General features: G+C 47.6%; 1 protein-coding gene and 4 non-coding genes across 5 annotated transcripts; all 5 read left to right on the forward strand.

Moving 5' to 3' along the window:
• The first annotated feature begins 3,083 nt into the window (after positions 1-3,083).
• LOC139048420 (uncharacterized) lies at positions 3,084-4,719 on the forward strand. Its single transcript, XM_070522806.1, has one exon. It carries the CDS (start codon positions 3,087-3,089, stop codon positions 3,927-3,929), a length of 843 nt encoding a protein of 280 aa, XP_070378907.1. The 5' UTR covers positions 3,084-3,086; the 3' UTR covers positions 3,930-4,719.
• Positions 4,720-8,012: 3,293 nt separating this feature from the next.
• TRNAI-UAU (transfer RNA isoleucine (anticodon UAU)) lies at positions 8,013-8,104 on the forward strand. Its single transcript is given in 2 exon segments — positions 8,013-8,050; positions 8,069-8,104. It is a non-coding gene; the product is annotated as a tRNA-Ile (tRNA).
• A 105-nt stretch (positions 8,105-8,209) lies between these two features.
• TRNAI-UAU (transfer RNA isoleucine (anticodon UAU)) lies at positions 8,210-8,301 on the forward strand. The gene is given in 2 exon segments: positions 8,210-8,247; positions 8,266-8,301. It is a non-coding gene; the product is annotated as a tRNA-Ile (tRNA).
• A 105-nt stretch (positions 8,302-8,406) lies between these two features.
• On the forward strand, positions 8,407-8,498 carry TRNAI-UAU (transfer RNA isoleucine (anticodon UAU)). Its single transcript is given in 2 exon segments — positions 8,407-8,444; positions 8,463-8,498. It is a non-coding gene; the product is annotated as a tRNA-Ile (tRNA).
• A 14,278-nt stretch (positions 8,499-22,776) lies between these two features.
• On the forward strand, positions 22,777-22,868 carry TRNAI-UAU (transfer RNA isoleucine (anticodon UAU)). The gene is given in 2 exon segments: positions 22,777-22,814; positions 22,833-22,868. It is a non-coding gene; the product is annotated as a tRNA-Ile (tRNA).

Raw genomic sequence — 22,868 nt, forward strand, 5'->3', positions numbered from 1 at the left:
TGTGAAATGTCATATAGGCACGGAGAGGAAGAAACAAGATTTTAATTGGGAACTATGGAAAATGAATGCCTTACTACTAAAAGACGAGCCATTTGTAGAGGCAGTACGTGAGGCAGTCAGGAAAGTAAGTGAAGAAAACAGTGAAACAATAGCAGAGAAATGGGAATACTTCAAACAAAACGTAAAAATGAAAGCTTTAGAAAGATCGAGCTGCTTACGATTTGAGAAGGAAATGAAAGAAAGGGGCTTACGAAAGACACTTAAGCAGCTGATAGCGCTGGAATGCGAAGAGCCTGGGACGTATAAGCAAGATGTAGGAGCCATTAAAGAAAAAATCGAGCAGCTTCACAAGGAACGGTATCAAGGTGCGATGGTGCGAGCAAGAGCAAATGCATTAGTAGCTGGAGAGACGCCCACTAAACGGGCGCTGGGACTCGAAAAAGCGCAAGCTCGACGGAATCATGTCGACAGAATTTTATGGAACGGCACAGTTGCCGGCGATAGCAAGAGCACAGGCCAAGCGTTTCGAGAGTATTATCAGTCACTCTTTGCGTTTCAAGAAGTGAATATAGACGAATTCAGAAGGGCCTTCCTATCTCGCATGCCGCGATTGAGTGACGATACAAAACAACGATTGGAATGGAAAATAACAGAACGTGAAGTTGAAAAAGCGATTGATGATTTGAACCAAGGCAAATCACCTGGACCGGACGGTCTGGGCGCGTGTTTATATAAAGCGTTTAAGAAAGAACTGTCGCCGTTACTAACAGAGCTATTTAATGATGCGTATGATAACAAAACTTTGCCGCCTTCTTTTGGAAAAGCTCATACTATACTCATCCCTAAGAGTGACCAAGTTGAGCAACTTAGGCTAGTAACATCTTACAGGCCAATATCTTTAACCAATGTTGATTATAAGGTTTTTATGAAAGTTCTGGCTGCCAGACTTCAAAGCGTCATAAATGACATAGTGGCAGATCACCAAACGTGTGGTATTAAGGGAAGGTCCATTTTTTCGAATATTCACACGATGCGGTGCGTGCTGGAGTGCTGTGACGCCACCTCGGGTGGAGTCGCGGTGCTCCAGCTGGACCTCGAGAAAGCGTTTGATTGTGTCTCTCAGGATATTTTGTTTGCCATTTTGGATTACGTTAATGTTGGTTCCATCATCACTGAGGGAGTGGCGTTGGCGTACCAGAACTGCACAACACGCTTAATTGTGAATAAATCATTGGGGGCCCCCATTAACGTCATGCGTTCTGTGCGTCAGGGCTGCCCTCTCAGTCCTCTTTTGTTTGACATTTACATAGAAACTATGTGTTTGGCAATAACTGAGAATGAGCAAATACGCGGGTATAGCTTGGCAGCCACACAAATCAAGCTCTTGGCATATGCAGATGACATCGCGGTGTACAAGCAAAATTGTACAAAGCAAAGAAAGTGTGACGGAAACAATAAGGGTAGTGAAAAATTTTTGTGATGTGACGGGCAGTAGAGTGAACTGGGGAAAGTCCCTCGGTTTGTGGCAGGGGGAGTGGCCTTCAGCCCCGGCCTTTTTTGCAAATGTTAGCTGGATAAAAACCCCGACCAAGTACTTAGGTGTCCCCATGGGCAGTTACAAAAATAGCGACGAATACTGGACGAACCAAGCAAAAGAAACAAGAGAAAAAGCAGACAGGTGGAAAGGCATCAACCTGTCGATTTTCGCAAAAGCAACTGTGTGTAACATGTTTTTTATCGCGAAGTTGTTGTACGTCATGCAAACGTTGTACTGTTCGAGGGTAAACGTGCAAAGGTTGCACAGAGTGTTCGCGGTTTTTATCTGGGGCTCTACCTGGGAAAGGAGTAGCCGAACCAATCTGTTCCGGCACGTGAAGAAAGGGGGGCTGGGCTTGGCGCATCTCTTTGTACGCCAGCTTGTGAACAGGTTTTTGTTTTTTCGGGATGTGCGTGATCCGTTTCTGCGCACTGTATGCCAACTCAGGTTGAGAGGTGCTTTGCCGGCACTTATTGTTAGTACAGATAGTATGCCCGGAACGCTTCGTGGCTATATTAAAGAAGTTGCAGATAGTGTGCGCTTTCTTTCTGTGCGTTTTTCTTTTGAGTATTTATGTAACGTAAAAAAGAAAACATTGTATAAAGATATTTGCGATATTGTATTCCCAGTGCCATTGTACAGAGCGCTATACAGTGAAAGATCAGGACTGGATGTCCTTAAGCGAGTGAAGAATATGGAGGTGCCTACTGGGGTAAAGACATTCTTTTTTAAATTACACACAGGAACACTCTCAGTGAAGACATTCATGGAAGAACGTGGCTTTCTTGTACCCTGGGGCTCGCACTGCTTGATTTGCAAGCAACCGGAAACAATAGACCATGTCTTTTTGCATTGCTGGGCCGGAGTTTTCTTCTGGGATGTCCTACAAAGAACAATGAAGAAGGAGTTACCGTTAAATCCGCATGGCATCAGGTACTTAGCGGTAACGAATGACGACGGGGTTCCCTTCGACCTCATAATGCTCAAGGGCCTCCATAGTTTATGGCGTGCAAGGATGTCTGGGTACTACTGCGACCCGGACGCTAGGCCTGCGCGTACGTATTTCCGCGAAAGCATGTCTCGTTTCATTGAAATAAAGAAAATACAAGAATGTGTACCCGAATGGCTGTCTAGGATAGAACCTCTGACAGCATTGAAAGAATTTTAATTCGACAACGCCAGTCCTTATAGGACTGATGGCGTGTATATCCTTTCAAAATGTTTGTATTTGTTAATTGTGTATTGTAATTGTGTTTTGTATTATGTGCTTTGTACAATGTCAAAGACCGGCAAAAAAAAAATCCCCAGTGGCGCAATTAGTTAGCGCACGGTACTTATACGACAGTTCTCGTGAGCCATGCCGGGGTTGTGAGTTCGAGCCACACCTGGGGAATATTCTTTTATATTGCAGATTCACGAAAAAAGTCCGCATACGCACGCCATTCTATCATTCCATTGTTACCCGATATATGCTCACTTAGGTTTCTGCTGCACTCAATCCCCAGTGGCGCGCCACTTCCGGCCACCGAGCGTGACGGACGTGCGCATCATGTGCTCCAACGGAGCGGTATCAGCGGCCCAGCTTGGCCGTGGAATCAGGTTTGCTGGCTCGAGTGACCAGGATTATGAAGTTATTTTGCCGCGGCTACCAACAGGTCGAATTGTTGCAAATACGCTGTTTTTGCACGCCGACGTCAGAGCAAGGCCCTACAAGGTCGAGGATTTTCGCGACGCACTGGTTCGCTTGGCACTGCTCCCCGAGGTTGTCGCCTTGGGGGCGTACCAGATGAATCACATCTGGGCTATCACGTTCAAGAGTGTTGACGGAACGAAGAAGCTGCTTTCAGTCCGTGAAGTGACTGTTAAAGAACGACGGTGCATTGTCATTGATCCCGACGACCAGGACGTGAGGATAAAGATCCACTGGATTTTGTACAACGTGCAAGACGAAGATGTGCGAACAGCCTTTGCACCTTACGGAACGGTGACGGAAGTCGCCAAGGAACGCTGGCGCGTTCAGGGAGTCATGGACAAAGGTTCGTCAACGCGTTGTGTGTCTTTGAAGATGAAGCCTGGAGTCACAATTGATGACCTGCCTCACCAGCTACGCATTGCTGGAGAGCAGGCCCTCGTTGTGGTTCCTGGAAGAGCCCCGCTTTGCCTAAGGTGCCATACTTCAGGACACGTCCGACGGGAATGCAAAGTTCCCCGTTGCAGTCAGTGCCGTCGCTTCGGGCATGACCAATCGCAGTGCGTCAAAACGTACGCAAATGTCACAGGGCACATGAGAGGAGAAGACGACTCCGAACTTCTCATGGATGCGGACGAATCCGAGGAGGCAGCGAGAACAGCAGAAAAGAATACGCCGCAGGCAGCGCCTAACGCCGTCTAGGGGGGCGTGGCAGCGACACTGACTGAAGACCAGACCACTGCGTCGAAGCAGGCTGTTGTAGCCCCGAAGATTGACGCAGCGGAGCGAAGCACAAGTACTGCTACGGAAGCAGTGCATGGAAAACCTCAAGAGGAGGGAGAAGGCATGGACGTCGTCCAAACAAGCATGAGTAGCGCTCCAGCAAAGAGGACACACGACAAGGCCTGTGTCGAAGAGGTTCAGCATCCTTCTGCGAGTATCGACGAACCGCCCCCCAAATCGGGAGGGCAGCGCCGGCCGACGTTTCGCCCGAAGCCCAACATCCCGCCGGACAAAAAGCCGGCGAAGACTACACCGACGTAGCAACCATGGCTCCCTTCTGGCTTGACAAGGGACGAGAGGCGACCCACAACAGGACTACGACGGCCAGCGCGCTGAGGCTGCGCCAGCCTGCTGCAGAACGCGAGCACGCCTCTTGGGCGGGCTCGAGAACTCTTGAGAAGGGAAAATTGCTGAGCTTCACTTCTCGGTGTATTAAGGCTGAAGGTGAGCACGAAGCCGTTCGGCCTATTTAATTTATCGCGCAAATGGCAGGCAGAACAGAAGCAGCACTTAAATTTGCCACCTTTAATGTAAGGGGACTGGCAGCGAGGCGGCGTCAGTATCAATTAAGCCGCCTCCTGCTTGAGAACGATGTGGACGTAGTGGCAGTGCAAGAGACCAAGGTGGAAAGTGAAGCTCAGACGAACCGCATGGTTGAGCCTTTTAGAAGCCGTTACAATGTATGCGTCAGTCATTCTGTTGGTACGTCAGGAGGGTGTACCATTTTAATTCGAAATTCTTTAGGTGTTATTGAAGAATCTGTTAGTTTTCAACACCGGGCGTTTTGTGATGTGTGATTTTTCGTATCTTGATTTACAGTGGCGCGTAATGTGTGTGTATGCCCCAAATAAGGAAAATGAGCGCAAAGCTTTCTTCGAAATGGTTCAGCCCTATCTGAAGTCTCCTAGATACATTATTCTGATGGGTGACTTCAACTGCGTATGCATGCCCGAAGACAGAGTTACTAACGCGACCATTCGAAACCAGAGCTCGTTACTTTTGAACGCAATTGTCCTGGAGCACAATTTAGAAGACGTCGGTAGTGCTCTGTCAGAAGGTGCCCGTCTGCAGTTCACACATTTCCAACAAGCAAGTCATGCAAGACTTGACAGGGTTTATGCGTCTGCTGGCCTGGTCCCAATGTGCAGTGACTACTTGATTAAAAACGTTGCGTTCAGCGATCATTGCATGGTTATGGTTACAATAGGAACGAAGACCAAAAGGTCGAAGTTCAACTGGGAACTATGGAAATTTAATATAAGGCTTCTTGAGGATGAACGTTTTGTGTTTAAAGTAAAAGAAAAAATTGACTGTTTGCAAACGGGTGATCAGAGGGACGTTATTGAGAAATGGGAGCATTTTAAAGAAGAAATAAAAATGATCGCTATAGAAAGAGCGAGTGCGCTACGTCAAAGAAACAAGGCAGACGAAAAAGAATTTCAGAGCCGCTTAGATTTGCTGCTGAGGTTGGAAAGTGCTCAGCCGGGCCAGTACGAAAAAGAAATAAAAGAAACAAAAAATAAGTTAGAACTGATGGATAAAGAGAAATATAAAGGAGCGGTCATACGCGCACGTGCAGAACGGTTGTGGTTTGGCGAGACGCCGACAAAGCGGTCCCTGTGCGACGAAAAACGATATGCAGTAAAGAACGATATAAAAGCGATAGAGTACAAGGGCGAAATGGCTCGTGACTCTAATACTATTCAACGTGCGTTTGTTGATTATTACGAAGGACTACTGGGTCACGAGTCACGTGTTGAAGAAGGCCTCGCGGCGGAGTTCTTGGCACTGATGCCCATCTTAGAGGATGAAGTCAAGCTGGGGCTCGAGGCATCGATTAGTGCAGCGGAAGTAGAGCGCGCAATCGACGAGTTAAGCTCCGGAAAATCACCTGGTCCCGACGGGCTGGGCGCAGCTTTTTACAAAGCGTTTAGGTCTGACATGGCGCATATTCTACACAGCGTAATTCAAGAAACATACGAAAAGCAGATGATGCCTCCGTCCTTCCGAAGAAGTCACATCGTCCTAGTACCGAAGAGTGAAGACCCGGTTAAGAGAGTGTCAGTCAGATGGTATCGGCCCATAAGTCTCACGAATGTGGACTATAAAATATTCATGAAGGTTCTGGGCAGAAGGTTGCAGAATGTCATAAAAGCTATTGTAGGCCAGCACCAAACGTGCGGGATTAAAGGACGTACGATAACGACAAATATTCACGTAGCACGGAGCATATTAGAATGCTGCGATGCTTTTGATAAACGTGTAGCCGTGTTGCAACTGGACATGGAAAAGGCCTTTGACCGCGTCAACCACCATGTTCTGTTTTGTATCCTCGAACACGTGAATGTCGGCCGAGTGCTCTTGGAAGGTGTCAAAATGGCATATGCTGGTTGTACGGCAAACCTTATTGTTAATAAGCAGCTGAGTGAAAGTATCACAGTTCGTTCTTCCGTGAGGCAAGGGTGCCCATTGTCTCCGTTGTTGTTTGCACTGTATCTCGAACATTCTTGCCTGAAAATTATATCAAACGAAAAAGTGCGTGGCTTCACGATGTTGTCCACTGAAGTTAAAGTACTTGCGTATGCGGATGATATCGCCATATTTTGCGAAGATAGGGAAAGTCTAACTGAAGTGGTGAAGGACGCGGCTAGGTTTTGCAAAGCCTCCGGAAGTGGGATAAACTGGGAAAAGTGTTTTGGTTTCTGGCACGGAAAATGGGATTATGCGCCTGAAATGTTTGAGAGCGTTCAGTGGGCAACGTCACCTGTCAAATACTTGGGAGTGCCACTAGACCAATATCAAGAACCTGCAAAATATTAGGAAGCGGAAAATGAGCGCACACGCGAATGTACGCACAAATGGGGTGGCCGCGATCTTTCAATTTTTGCTCGGGCCACAGTATGTAACCTCTTTTTGGTGGCCAAGGTATGGTATGTGCTGCAGGCACTGTGTATGTCACGGACCAGCGTCCAGAGATTGCACCGAGCTTTCGCAGTGTTCATTTGGGGGTCGAGTTGGGAGCGGACAAGTCGCACAAATCTATTTTTGTCCGTTGGAAAGGGTGGCCTAGGTTTGGCTCATTTGTTTCTTAGGCAACTTGTGTCAAGATTTATGTTCCTCCGAGACCAAAAAGATGCTTTCTTGCGTACGGTAATGCAAATTTGCTTGAAAGAGGCACTGCCTGAATATGTTGTATCATCCAGCCCTGTGAAACGTGTACGGGTGCGGGGCTTTCTTTGGGAGGTTGTGCGCGCTTTTCAGTGTTTGAAAGTTCGCTTTTCTGCACAGTATCTTGCTGATGTTAGAAGGAAACAACTTTATAAAGACCTTATTGATACTATGTTGCCTATACCTTTGTACCATTCCATATACTGTGTTGGCTCTGAAGGGAATGTACTTAAGAGAGTGAAAAAAATGTTGGTGCGGCCCTCAATGAAATCATTCTTCTTTCAGCTGAACACTGGCACACTGCCCGTGAAACCATGGCTACAAGAGAAAGGAATATTTGTCCCATGGTCCACAAATTGTCTAATCTGTAGAAAACCGGAGACTATAGATCACATGTTCCTTCACTGCACACACGCTGTATTTCACTGGGACGTCTTGCAGCGAACTTTAAAAAAGCAGCTTCCAATATCACATTACGGCATAAGATTTCTATCGGTAGATAGCGGTGACGAAGTGCCGTGGGACATGTTTATGCTTATCAGCTTACACAGTATATGGAAAAATCGAATGGCGTTTAGGCATGCAGATGAAGTTATTCTCCCTGTACGAGACTATTTCATTGAAAATGTATCTTATGTAAGAGATGTGTTTAAGGCTCAAAAAGAACAGCCGAAATGGCTCCCATTAATGGATGACCTCGCCAAACTGAAACGCTTTTAATCCTTTGGTGTGAGCTGGCCAGTGCACCGCTCGCATCTTTTACTTGTAAAGCGATATCAGTGTTTTGTATGTCTTTCATTGTCATGTACCAAGAAGGTAATAAAGAAAAAAAAATCCCCAGTGGCGCAATTGGTTAGCGCACGGTACTTATACGACAGTTCTCGTGAGCCATGCCGGGGTTGTGAGTTCGAGCCTCACCTGGGGAATATTCTTTTATATTGCAGATTCACGAAAAAAGTCCGCATACGCACGCCAATTTATCATTCCATTGTTACCCGATATATGCTCACTTAGGTTTCTGCTGCACTCAATCCCCAGTGGCGCAATTGGTTAGCGCACGGTACTTATACGACAGTTCTCGTGAGCCATGCCGGGGTTGTGAGTTCGAGCCTCACCTGGGGAATATTCTTTTATATTGCAGATTCACGAAAAAAGTCCGCATACGCACGCCAATTTATCATTCCATTGTTACCCGATATATGCTCACTTAGGTGTCTGCTGCACTCAATCCCCAGTGGCGCAATTGGTTAGCGCACGGTACTTATACGACAGTTCTCGTGAGCCATGCCGGGGTTGTGAGTTCGAGCCTCACCTGGGGAATATTCTTTTATATTGCAGATTCACGAAAAAAAGCCCGCATACGCACGCCAATTTATCATTCCATTGTTACCCGATATATGCTCACTTAGGTTTCTGCTGCACTCAATCCCCAGTGGCGCAGGATTCTACTTCCGGATACCGTATGGTACGGTCGTAGAATGTCTTGCTCCGTTGGGGCGGTTGAAGCGGCCCAGCAGGTCCGTGGAATCAGGTTTACGGAGTCGACTACACAGGAATACCAGTTTGTTTAGCCTCATCTGCCTTCAGGTATGACGGTTTCTAAGACAGTGTTTTTGCACGGAGACATAAAAGCAAGACCGTATCGCGTAGAACATTTTCGCGATGCGCTTGTCAGAGTACAGCTTATGCCAGAAGTGATGGCCCTTGGGGCCCTATCAAATGAATCATGTGTGGGCAATAGGCTTCAAGGATGAAGACGCAAAGAAAAAGATACTTTCACTCGAGGCGTTCAGCGTCAAGGAGCACCGGTGCGTGGTTATTCACCCGTGCAAACAGGATGTGCGGATGAAGCTTCACTGGCTCCTGCTCACCACGCCCGACGACGAAGTTCGAACGGCTTTGGCACGTTTTGGCAAAGTTATTGAAATTTTCAAAGAGAAGTGGCGTGTCTCAGGCTGTTACGAGAAGGGCTCGCACACACGTTTGGTGTCCTTGCGCCTGAAGTCCGGTGTGACGGTCGAAGACCTGCCGCACCAGTTGCGCATAGGCGAAGACAACGCACTTGTATTCGTATCTGGTAGAGCGCCGCTCTGCCTCCGGTGCCACGGCACCGGTCACATACGGCGCGAGTGCCGGCTACCACGCTGCGGTGCCTGCCGTCGCTATGGCCACCAGGAGAGCCAGTGTCTACGCAGCTATGCCAATGTAACCGGAACAGGTGGAAGCGACATTGTGCAAGAGCACCTTATGGACCAGGCCGACGCCGAAGAAGCTTCTGTGGGAAGTGGGCATCAGGCGAGCAGGCAAGAGAACCAGCCTGTAGCGTCTTCTGATAAGGGCAAAGAAGTAAGAACGGAGGACGAAAAACGACAACCGGCCCACCCAAGCACAACCGAAAGTACTCCCGAGATGGAAACAAATCTCGGAGGTGGCGCATCGACTTCGCCGAATGACTCGGAGAACGAGGCACTCCCGAAAAGTGAAAAAGGAAGTCAACCTGCAACAGCCGTTACTAAGAGACCTCATGAGAAGGTGGCTAGCGACGAGGATTGCTCCGTCCCAACGAGCGCTGTGGGACCACCGCCGCTGAAGTCAACGACCACTCGTAGGAGCAGCTTCAAGTCCAAGCCGACGGTCCCACCAGACCGGTTCCAAGGGCCGCGAGTGCCTCGGCGTTAGCGGGGGTACTTTTTTGCCTTCTTGTGTTCAACTGTATGTACGAGGACAATGATGTTCAGACTGGTTGAGTTGAGTGTCTTCAAAGTAGAAGCCGGGCTAATTACCCGTGTGGACGAATCCGCCTACTGTGCACACTGACCGGTGATGTAAGTCTCCCTCGCCTGTTTTTGCGTAGCGTATTAGGTATTGTGAAAAAAAATAAGACAATGGACCCAAATCTTTCTGCACTTCGTATAGCAACGTTGAATGTGCGGGGATTGACAGCAAGACGACGGCAAGTGCAAGTTAGTCGCCTAATGCTCGATAATGACATAGATACCACCACGCTCTGGTGCTCCGAGGTGCTTATGCCCCGGACACCCCCTCAAAGCCGGGACACCAGCCCAAGTGCATCTGGAGCTGGCGACGCAGAAGACAGCTCCAGAGAAGACAAGAAAGAAGAAACCCGGAGCAGCCGCCGACTTCAAGGACTGCCGGCTGAATTGGGACCACTACCTGCCCCTGGTCGCCGTGTGAACCACCGCTCGACGTCACCAATGCAAGCCGCCACTACACCTGCGCCGCTCGTCGTCCAGCAGCCGCGAGTACCTCCGCTTTTTAGCGGCTCCACTTGCGAAGATGTACAAGATTGGCTGGAACTTTACGAACGAGTTGCAACCTTCAACAAGTGGTCTGACGAAGACAAACTTCGGAACGTCTTTTTCTCTCTCGAAGACTCTGCTAGAACCTGGTACGAGAACCAGGAGCTGTCCCTGACAACGTGGGAGGCTTTCAAGAGGCACTTATCTGCAACTTTCGCAAGTATTCTGCGCAAAGAACGAGCTGAGGCCTTGCTTCAGACTCGCCAGCAGCATCCAAACGAGTCCGTAACCGTCTTTGCGGAAGAAATGCAAAAGCTCTTCCGCCACGCGGATGCCAACATGACCGAAGACAAGAAGCTTCAGTACCTTATGAGGGCCGCCAAGGAGCAACTTTTCGTTGCTCTCATTCGCAACCCGCCGAGGACCGTCGCCGAATGGATTAGCGAAGCAGCCACTATCGAGAAGACGCTCGAGCTGCGCGCAAAGCAATACGACCGCAACTTACGCACTCCTCCGTCAGACTGCGATGACTCCCGAAGTACCTCCGCAGTGGCCCTTCGAGATACCATCCGTGCCATCGTGCGCGACGAGCTGCGCAAGTTGCTACCGGGTCCGCAACCACAAATATCCTCGCTCGCCGACGTTGTAAGGGACGAGGTACAACAAGCGCTGGGCACACTCGATCCTGCCGAAACGGCGCCAGCCATATCGCCACCTTGCCAGGAGCCACGCGTTTCAACTTACGCCGCCGCTCTGCAAAGCCAAGTGAGGCCGACCAGCTGGCGACGGGAAACGTACGCGCCACCTCAACGCAGCCAAGCCTACCAGCCACCGCCGCGTCCGCAGCAGGCCGTCCGCTCAAACACGTTTCGGCAAACCACCACGAGGAAGACTGACATCTGGAGAACCCCAGATCGACGACCGCTTTGTTTTCACTGTGGTGAAGCCGGCCACCTCCTTCGAGAATGCCCCTACCGTCAGATGGGCCTCTGCGGGTACAACATCGACGCCCCACGACCTCTTCCTGGCCAACGGCCTCGAGAAATTGAAGCCTATCTTCGAGCGACCGAAGATGCCACCCCACGTCGCTTCAGGTCCCCGTCACCCTACCCAGCACCTCCACCAAAATGTCACGTAGGTCACGGTGGGCTACCTGGCACGCAGGCAGACAGAAAGGAACACTGCGTTGACGTTAGATGTAAAAAGAGTTTAATGGGCGAACTTGTGCCCGAAATCAAGTGAACAACGCGGTGACGGCGAAAGCAGCAAGCGCGTCTGGGGCGTTCGTCGGACTGAGCCAGCGCAGGCGGTGGTCCCGCATTTATACGGTTCGCGTGCATGATCGAAACGCGTCAAGCGACGCGCCTGCCCAACTCGCGTCGCTTGTGACCGGCGTACCTCGCGTCGCTAGAAGCTGAAATAAACGCACGTGGCAATATTTTGACTATTCAGGAGACAAAAATCGAGAGTCATGAAGCAACAGACCGCATGGTCGAGACCTTTAAAGCAAGATATAACGTCTGTGTGTGTCATGCTGCTGGCAAGTCCGGAGGATGTGCCCTTTTTTTGCGCAATAGTATCGGAATATTAGAGGGAGCAGTCCTCACCAGTGAAAATGGTCGGCTAGTCCTGTGTGATTTTTCTTTTAATGAAGCTGAGTGGCGCCTTTTGTGCATCTACGCCCCGAATAGAGAGAGGGAGCGCAAGGTTTTCTTCGAGTATGTTGAACCGTTTTTGTCTTGTGAAAGGAAAGTTGTGCTTCTTGGTGATTTTAAGTGTGTATGCTTGCCTGAGGACACAGTCAAAAATGTACCTATTAGAGATTTGAGCCCTGATCTATTGAACACAATTGCACAAGAAAATAATATGTTTGATGTGGGGGATGTACTCCGTGGTAATTGTGGGCACTATACGCATTTCCAAGGTGCGAGTCATGCCAGGTTAGATCGCGCATACATTTCAGCAAGCCTTATGTCATTATGCTTCAAATACATGGTAAAGCGTGTAAGCTTCAGCGACCATAGCCTGGTCAATAGGCACGAAACGAAAAACTTCACAGCTTAATTGGAATCTTTGGAAGCTTAACGAAAAGTTGCTGCATGATGAAACTTTTATGCGGGCAGTGGCAGAAAGAATTGAAGCTGTTAACTCTGATAAGTCTGACAGGATTGGTTCGTTGTGGGAACAATTTAAAATCGATGTTAAAATTACTGCAATTGATAGAGCATGCGCACTGCGGCACAAACCTAAACAGGAAGAAAAAGAACTGCGAAATACTCTGGACTATCTTTTAAATGCTGAAACCACAATACCTGGGCTGTTCTCAAAAGAGATTAAAGAAGTTAAAAGAAAGATGGAAGCCATGGAAGCTGAAAAATATAGAGGGGCCGTGATAAGAGCGCGGGCTGAACGGCTCTGGCTGGGGGAAACCCCAACCAAGCGTGCACTGGGAGACGAAAGATGCTACGGCGCAAAGAACGAAATCAAAAGAATTTGCTATCGTGATGAAGTCACGACTGATCAAAATGTGATCCAGAAAGCATTTGTTGAAAGATACACGGCTTTGCTGGGGTGTAAGACACCTGTACACGAAGGCTTTTTTACAGAATTTATGTCACTAATGCCGAGGTTGGACGACGATGCGAAAAGTACACTGGAAGCTCCCATTAGTGTTAATGAAATCGAAACAGCAATAAAAGATTTAAATGTAGGAAAGTCGCCTGGGCTTGATGGCCTTGGCGCGTCATTCTACAAAGCTTTGACATAGGAATTGGCTGAAATACTCTACCATGTTATTAATGAAGCGTATGACAGCCGTGGAATGCCTCCATCTTTTAGAACAAGCCATATTGTACTATTACCTAAAACAGATGCCCCCTCGAAATTAATTTCAGTGGAAGCATATCGGCCGATAAGTCTTGCAAATGTTGATTACAGGATATTCATGAAAGCGTTAGCTAAAAGACTGCAAAGTGTAATAACATTGGTAGTTTGTAAACACCAAACATGTGGCATAAGGGGGAGGACAATTTTTACGAATGTTCATACAGCTCGAAGTGTACTGGAGTGTTGTGATATGGTATGCGGGCCCGTGGCGATGGTACAGCTGGACCTTGCGAAAGCCTTTGATAGGGTAGCACACGAGGCGATCTTTAGATTACTGGAATACACTAACGTTGGCAAGGTGGTCCTTGATGGGGCAAAGATGGCTTACACTGATTGTACTACCAATCTAATAATTAATAAGACATTAAGTGATCGAATATCAGTTGTAACTGGTGTGAAACAGGGAGATCCGATATCAGCATTCTTATTTGCAATGTTCGTGGAACCTTTTTGTCTTAAAGTGCAAAAGAACCAGAATATACGAGGTTTCCGTTTCTTCACACATGAAATCAAAATCTTGTCTTACGCAGATGACATTGCAATTTTTTGTGGAGACAAAACAAGCATTAAAGAAGCAGTAAAAGATGCCAAAGAATTTTGTAGCTTTACTGGCAGTGCCATAAACTGGCAGAAATGTTTAGGTTTCTGGCACGGAGAATGGGAAGATAAGCCAGAATGCTATGAAAGCATAAAGTTCACAACTGTGCCATCCAGCTACCTTGGTGTTCCGCTTCAATATTACAAAGATGCAACGAGCCAGTGGGCAGAGCCAACTGAAAAAATGAAAGCGCAGACATCAAAGTGGGGCGGACGAAGTATGTCTATTTTCACCCGTGCGACGGTGTGTAACTTGTTTTTGGTAGCGAAAGTGTTTTATATGTTACAAGTGTTGTGTATGTCAAGGATTTGTGTACAGAAATTGCACAGAATATTTGCTGTTTTTTTTGTGGGCATCTGGTTGGGAACGGATGAGTCGTGTAAACTTATTTCATGCGGTGGGTAATGGAGGTGTAGGTTTATCTCATTTGTTCTTGAAACAGGTCGTTTCGAGATTTGTGTTTTTTCGCGACCAAAGTGACGCGTTCTTGCGCACTGTTATTCAACTGTGATTGTGTGATGCATTGCCTGATTTTATTGTTACGTCACACACGCTTCGTAATGTAACTGTGAAAGGATTTATGCGTGAAGTTGTGGATAGTATCCGTTTTCTGGGAGCGCATTTTTCAGTAGATTATCTGTCAGATGTTTCCAGAAAGAAGCTTTACAAGGACCTTATTTATGTCATGTGCCCTACACCAATTTATCGTTCAGCATATCATTTAGGACAACAGCGGAATGTGCTGAAACGTGTAAAAGGTTTCCCTGTGAAGGCTTCTACAAAAACTTTTTTCTTTATGTTACACTGCGGCACACTACCTGTCAAATCTTGGCTCCAGGAAAAAGGTATCTTTGTGCCTGGTAGCGCCAACTGCATCATTTGTAAAAAACCAGAGACTCTAGAGCATATTTTTTTGAATTGCTGGTATTCCATATTCTTATGGGACATCCTACAGAGAACTCTCAAAAAAGATTTCCCATTAACGCCTTTCGGGATAAGGTTTCTGCCTTTTGAGCAAACAGAGACGGTGCCGTATGACCTAATAATGCTGTTGTGCATGCACAGTCTCTGGAGGACGCGAATGGTGGTCAGAAATGCAGACCAAGTTGCACGACCAGCAAAAGAGTATTTTGTTGAAAATATTGTATATGTACGGGACGCATATAGGTCTTTATGCGAGCCCCCAGAATGGCTATGGATCTTTGATCACCTCACGACAACAAAATACCTTTAACCAAGCTGTATAATGTGTAATACAGTGTTTTTATCGCCTCATTTCATTGTGATTGTGGTTTTCCTTTGAATTCAAAATTGTGAATTGAGTCATTTCATGTTTTTTCGTATTGTATCGCTAACAGGCAATAAATAAAAAAAAATTCCCAGTGGCGAAATTGGTTAGCGCACGGTACTTATACGACAGTTCTCGTGGGCCATGCCGGGGTTGGGAGTTCGAGCCTCACCTGGTGAATGGTCTTTTATATTGGACGTTCGAGAAAAAAAGTCCGCATACGCATGCCAATTTTAGCATTCCATTGTTACCCGATATATGCTCACTTAGGTTTCTGCTGCACTCAATCCCCAGTGGCGCATTCTGCTTCTGACAGCCGAGCTGATCGGATCGTTGAATCATGGCCTCAAGCGGGGCGGCGACAGCGGTCACTTTGGGCCGCGGAAACAGGTTCAGCAATGACGACGAAAGGGACTACCAGTTTATTTTGCCCCAACTGCCAAAAGGACGAATTGTTCTCAACACCGTCTTTTTACACGGTGATGTAAGAGCGAGGCCGCACAAGGTCGAGGATTTTCGGAATGCGCTTACGCCCACAAGCCTGCTGCCGGAAGTTGTGTGCCTCGGGGCCTACCAGGTCAATCACGTCTGGGCCGTGACCCTCAGTGACGCAGCTGCAACAAAACGCCTGCTGGCCCTGAAAGAGCTTCAGGTGAAAGGGCGTCGATGTGTCATCGTCGACCCTCAGGACCAGCAGGTGGAACTCCGGCTTCACTGGCTGCTGTACGGCGTTTCCGACGAGGACGTCCGGGCGGCATTCACAACCTTCGGCAAGGTAGAAGAGGTGAGCAGGGAGCGTTGGCGCGTCCAAGGCATGGGAGACAAGACCTCGACCACCCGGACCGTGCTACTGAAGCTGAGAAGCGGCATTAAAGTGGAAGACCTGCCTCACCAGGTCCGCGTCGGCGGAGAGCTGGCATTGGTGGTCGTACCTGGGCGGCCCATGCAGTGCCTGCGCTGCCAAGGGACAGGACATGTACGCCGTGATTGCAAAGTCCCCCGCTGTTCGAGATGCAGACGTTTCGGCCAGGTCGACGCTGACTGCGTTAAATCTTACGCGGCGGTGACAGGACCAGCAGTGAGTGATGTTGCTGCAGAGCACGTCATGGACGCAGTCGAGACAGAAGAAGCTGCTAAGGGAGCCGGTGTGCAAGTGCCTTCATTGACGACAAATGCCACGACGGTACCGGAGGTCGCTCAAGCCAAGGTAGTCGAGGGTGCTGAGCAGGTGACTGGGCCTGCACGTGTCGAGAGGGACGAAGACCCTGTGAAGGCAGGTGCTAATGAAGGCGAACGCGAGGAGACTGAGTCAGCGATGCAACAGGGTGAGGATGCAAACGACGGGGACCGGGCGGCTAGTCTCGGTGTCACCTCCAAGCGCCCCCGTGACGAGGGCGGAGACAAGGACAGCGCGGCATCCAGCACAAGTGACGTGCCACCAGCGAAGACGCCTCTTGGGAGGCGGTCGGTCTTCAAGCCGAAGCCAAATGTTCCGCCCGAGAGAAAGCCTGGTGACAAAGCACAGCAAAAGAATAACGCCGGGAAGACGGGTGGTCCCGGGGGCGGCTAGCCGAGGGTTGGTCGTGAAAGGTAAGCACCATGCTCCGGGTCTATCTCATACTTTAGTTCATAATGGCTCCTAATCCGTCGCTCAATATTGCCACACTAAACGTGAGAGGGTTGGCGGCCAAGCGTAGGCAAAGCCAAGTCCTACGGTTGGCCGCTGACCAAGACCTAGACGTTCTAGCTGTCCAGGAGACAAAGGTTGACGGAGAGGAGGAGACCGGGAGCATGGTGCGGCGTTTCATGACTAGATATTATGCGGTCGTGAGCCATGCTATAGTACCTAGAATATACTGGCTAGTGTGCCGTGCACCAGCTCTTTTCAATGGATGAGCGTGGCGCCGCCTGCAATGAATGCCCACGATGGCCGGCAGAGGTCGCTGCCACACGGGTGGGTGCAGACTGCGCGTGTCGTCTGCTTCGCATATCAGTTTCGCAGTTGTTGCGTCGGTTTCTGTGTTGGCGTTTTCAGTGTTATTACAGCGTTGCGTGTTTGTGCTTGGTGCTGCAAAAGAGTGAGTGCGTGGCTGTTATGTTCGTGTGCCTGTCATTGCGAGAACTATGCGGCGGCGGTGAAAAAATGCCGAATGTGAGACAGTGCAGGGAGAGGACCTGCTTTGTGCCGTTGTGTGGAAGCGGTTACCGCTCGAACAAAGGGCGTGTATCCTTGTTCACTCTACCATCTGATACGAAGCGGCAGCGGAATGAGCAAGAATGATCGGGAGAACGGACAGAAGGCCGGCACCAACTGCTGCGGTTTGTGAAAAACACTTCGAAAACAGCTTAGTCGAGCGCGCGTTCTCTATCACCGTGAATGACGTTGTCCATGAGATACCCCGCGATAAAACACGCCCACGGTGGAAGTATTTTTCCATCGTGACCACGCCTGAAACCCTAAGCTATACCCACGATATTACCTGAGTTTGCTAAGCATTCAGCTTACTTTTCCCGAGTACCAGGAAAAAAAAGAAGAAAAAACGAGCAGTAGTGCTTTGATCTAATATACTGCAGGTTATGTTGCACGATAGATTACTGCCCAAAATTCTTGAGCACATTGTGCAGGCTTCCTTTGCGTAAGTAAAGCTGAAGCTAGTACAGACGCTGCTTCATTATTGCACTTCCCATTTTGACAATGGAGGCCTTGCTTGTCTATCTTAGCCAGACGTCAACCGCTGTGAAGGCCGGGGAAGATGCTTTTAGTGTGTTCTTCAGCAAAAACAAGTTACATGTAGCGAGTATAGCAGATTTTTCAAGTCAGCTGCAGACAGCTGGCCTTTACTCAACCAGGGTGCCCAGAGCATGAAAAACCAGCTTTTGACAGCAGTTGCAAAGTTCTTTGTTTTCTTGAGGTTTCGTTTTTGTGTGTGTGTGTGTGTGTGTAAAAGGCATCAACAAAGAGAGGGAAGCGCAAAGGCAACGGCAGAAGCTCCTGAAACTGCGTCACTGCGCGATCTGTTCATGTATGTGTGCATTATCTCATCTAGGGCTGTCTTATATGCCTGCGATTGACTGTTGTTACGCATGAATAAAATCTTTGTTACGCTTAAATGAAATATCTGTTTCCTATTTTTGTTCACGTATATCAGACATAAAAAGAAATCTGCACGTATTTACCAGGTATAAAAAAAATGTATAGTACACGTACGGAACACCACGTGCAGTCCATTTTACAGGCATTTTTTTTTGCTTATTATCCTATCCTCTGGGCCCAATGGTAATTATAAGGAGATGGGTACATGGTTTACAAACCATCAAAAACATTCAAACCTATGAGGACAACAATAAGATAGTAGGCAGAAATAGCTAGCAGTAAATAAAATACAAAGAAAGAACACAGAAATTCAAGTCATTTCAAAAGATGATCGGTTACAGAGGTTTTGAATGGTTATGCATTAATATAACATCAATAGAACAGTAACGTAACCTTAGAATTCCTTTACTTTATTAGAATGAAAAATGTAACCTGAAACGTCCCCTTAAAAAATTACGCTGCCATCATCGCTAGAATAAAAAAACAAGTGTCCTTCGCTATCGCCGAAGATATACACGTACGAAGGCGAAAGCCTTGTAAAGCCTACTCTAATTCACTAGAATCCTTAATTAATACACCTTAATCCCTCTTATTCAGCCTTATCCCCTTAATCCAATCACTATAATGAATAATTGAACTTGCTAATCATTTAGCATCTCCTATACACGGCTGGACATGCTTTGGTTCGTTTCTAGCCTTCCTTGGATCGTGTGATATGTTCTGTACCTCGCAACACGGCCTTGGAACATGGAGATCAAGGCATTTGCCTTAGAAATTACGTTTTCTCTTCGCCAGCATAGAAACACATCAGGTTCCCCGCTCGAAGCCCAGCTGAGCTAGCACACGCTTTTCACGTAAGCGACAAGCGCTAGAGAAGCCTGTTGTAATCGAAACAAACCCTGATTTATAAATCAGCTGCCCACATTTGAGCTGTGCTGCTGCTACAGCTTAATAAAAACAAAAAGCGCAGCAGCCCGCTTGCCGATGCCGTGGAAACACGGCGGGCTACGAAGACCGGAAGGTGCCGCGGCACCCACCTGCACTGCAGCGCCCCTAGTGGCAGCCGCAGGCATTCATTGCATTTTGTGCCACCCGAGAGGCCGCGGACGGCACACTAGCCAGTATATTCTAGGCACTATAGCCATGCGGTAGGGACGTCCGCCGGTTGTGTCCTGTTTGTTAAGAAGTCGCCTGGCCTTGTTGTTAAAAATGTATTTTCATGTCAAACCGGAAGGATCGTTTGTTGTGATTTTGTTTTTCGTGAATTGGAATTCAGAGTCATGTGCATATATGCACCGAATGCTGTGGAAGAACGCGCTTCATTTTTTGCGAACCTTTTTCAGTATATTACCACTGATAAGTGCATGGTTTTGTTGGGGGATTTCAATTGTGTTTTGAGGGCTCGGGATAGAGTCAATAATGCTGGTATTCGCGATAAAAGCAGTAGTGTGTTGACTAAGCTAATTAGTGATAATGAACTGGACGATGTCTGTGAGTGCCTGGAGGGGGAGCGGGAAGTCATGTACACACGATTCCAAGGCAGTAGTCATGCGCGGTTAGACCGCATATACGTCGCGCAAGACATAATTCCAAAGTGCCATAGTTATTCGGTGGCACCAGTATCGTTTTCAGATCACTGCATTGTGAAATGTCATATACGCACGGAGAGGAAGAAACAAGATTTTAATTGGGAACTATGAAAAATGAATGCCTTACTACTAAAAGACGAGCCATTTGTAGAGGCAGTACGTGAGGCCGTCAGGAAAGTAAGTGAAGAAAACAGTGAAACAATAGCAGAGAAATGGGAATACTTGAAACAAAACGTAAAAATGAAAACTTTAGAAAGATCGAGCTGCTTAGGATTTGAGAAGGAAATGAAAAAAAGGGGCTTACGAAAGACACTTAAGCAGCTGATAGCGCTGGAGTGCGAAGAGCCTGGGACGTATAAGCAAGATGTAGGAGCCATTAAAGAAAAAATCGAGCAGCTTGACAAGGAACGGTATCAAGGTGCGATTGTGCGAGCAAGAGCAAATGCATTAGTAGCTGGAGAGACGCCCACTAAACGGGCGCGGGGACTCGAAAAAGCGCAAGCTCGACGGAATCATGTTGACAGGATTTTATGGAACGGCACAGTTGCCGACCATAGTAAGAGCGTAGGCCGAGCGTTTCTAGAGTATTATCAGTCACTCTTTGCGTTTCAAGAAGTGAATATAGACGAGTTCAGAAGGGCCTTTCTATCTCGGATGCCTCGAGTGAGTGACGATACAAAACAACGATTGGAATGGAAAATAACAGAACGTGAAGTTGAAAAAGCGATTGATGATTTGAACCAAGGCAAATCACCTGGACCGGATGGTCTGGGCGCGTGTTTATATAAAGCTTTTAAGAAATAACTGTCGCCGTTACTAGCAGAGCTGTTTAATGATGCGTATGATAACAAAACTTTGCCGCTTTCTTTTGGAAAAGCTCATACCATACTCATCCCTAAGAGTGACCAAGTGGAGAAACTTCGGCTAAAATCTTACAGGCCACTATCTTTAACCAATATTGATTATAAGGTTTTTATGAAAGTTTTGGCTGCCAGACTTCAAAGCGTCATAAATGACATAGTGGCAGATCACCAAACGTGTGGTATTAAGGGAAGGTCCATTTTTTCGAATATTCACACGATGCGGTGCCTGCTGGAGTACTGTGACGCCACCTCGGGTGGAGTCGCGGTGCTCCAGCTGGACCTCGAGAAAGCGTTTGATTGTTTTCTCTCATGATATTTTGTTTGCCATTTTGGATTACGTTAATGTTGGTTCCATCATCACTGAGGGAGTGGCGTTGGCGTGCCAGAACTGCACAACACGCTTAATTGTGAATAAGTCATTGGGGGCCCCCATTAACGTCATGCGTTCTGTGCGTTAGGGCTGCCCTCTCAGTCCTCTTTTGTTTGACATTTACATAGAAACTATGTGTTTGGCAATAACTGAGAATGAGCAAATACGCGGGTATAGCTTGGCAGCCACACAAATCAAGCTCTTGGCATATGCAGATGACATCGCGGTGTGTTGTACAAGCAAAGAACGTGTGAAGGAAACAATAAGGGTAGTGAAAAATTTTTGTTATGTGACGGGCAGTAGAGTGAACTGGGGAAAGTCCCTCGGTTTGTGGCACGGAGAGTGGTCTTCGGCCCCGGACCTTTTTGCAAATGTGAGGTGGATAAAAACCCCGACCAAGTACTTAGGTGTCCCCATGGGCAGTTACAAAAATAGCGACGAATACTGGACGAACCAAGCAAAAGAAACAAGAGAAAAGGCAGACAGGTGGAATGGCATCAACCTGTCGATTTTCGCAAAAGCAACTGTGTGTAACATGTTTTTTATCACGAAGTTGTGGTACGTCATGCAAACGTTGTACTGTTCAAGGGTAAACGTGCAAAGATTGCACAGAGTGTTCGCGGTTTTTATCTGGGGCTCTACCTGGGAAAGGAGTAGCCGAACCAATCTGGTCCGGCACGTGAAGAAAGGGGGGCTGGGCTTGGCGCATCTTTTTGTACGCCAGCTTGTGAACAGGTTTTTGTTTTTTCGTGATGTGCGTGATCCGTTTCTGCGCACTGTATGCCAACTCAGGTTGAGAGGTGCTTTGCCGGCACTTATTGCTAGTACAGATAGTATGCCCGGAACGCTTCGTGGCTATCTTAAAGAAGTTGCAGATAGTGTGCGCTTTCTTTCTGTGCGTTTTTCTTTTGAGTATTTATGTAACGTTAAAAAGAAAACATTGTATAAAGATATTTGCGATATTGTATTTCCAGTGCCATTGTACAGAGCGCTATACAGCGGAAGATCAGGACTGGATGTCCTTAAGCGAGTGAAAAATATGGAGGTGCCTACTGGGGTAAAGACATTCTTTTTTAAATTACACACAGGAACACTCTCAGTGAAGACATTCATGGAAGAACGTGGCTTTCTTGTATCCTGGGGCTCGCACTGTTTGATTTGCAAGCAACCAGAAACAATAGACCACGTCTTTTTGCATTGCTGGGCCGGAGTGTTCTTCTGGGATGTCCTACAAAGAACAATGAAGAAGGAGTTACCATTAAATCCGCATGGAATCAGGTACTTAGCGGTAACGAATGACGACGGGGTTCCCTTCGACCTAATAATGGTCAAGGGCCTCCATAGTTTATGGCGTGCAAGGATGTCTGGGTACTACTGCGACCCGGACGCTGGGCCTGCGTGTACGTATTTCCGCGAAAGTATGTCTCGTTTCATTGAAATAAAGAAAATACAAGAATGTGTACCCAAATGGCTGTCTAGGATAGAACCTATGACAGCATTGAAATAATTTTAATTCGACAACGCCAGTCCTTATAGGACTGATGGCATGTATATCCTTTCAAAATGTTTTGTATTTGTTAATTGTGTATTGTAATTGTGTTCTGTATTATGTGCTTTGTACAATGTCGAAGACCAGCAATAAAAAAAAAATCCCCAGTGGCGCAATTAGTTAGCGCCCGGTACTTATACGACAGTTCTCGTGAGCCATGCCGGGGTTGTGAGTTCGAGCCTCACCTGGGGAA

Source organism: Dermacentor albipictus, chromosome 8 (genome assembly GCF_038994185.2).
Source record: "Dermacentor albipictus isolate Rhodes 1998 colony chromosome 8, USDA_Dalb.pri_finalv2, whole genome shotgun sequence".
NCBI classification, from domain to species: Eukaryota; Metazoa; Arthropoda; class Arachnida; order Ixodida; family Ixodidae; genus Dermacentor; species Dermacentor albipictus.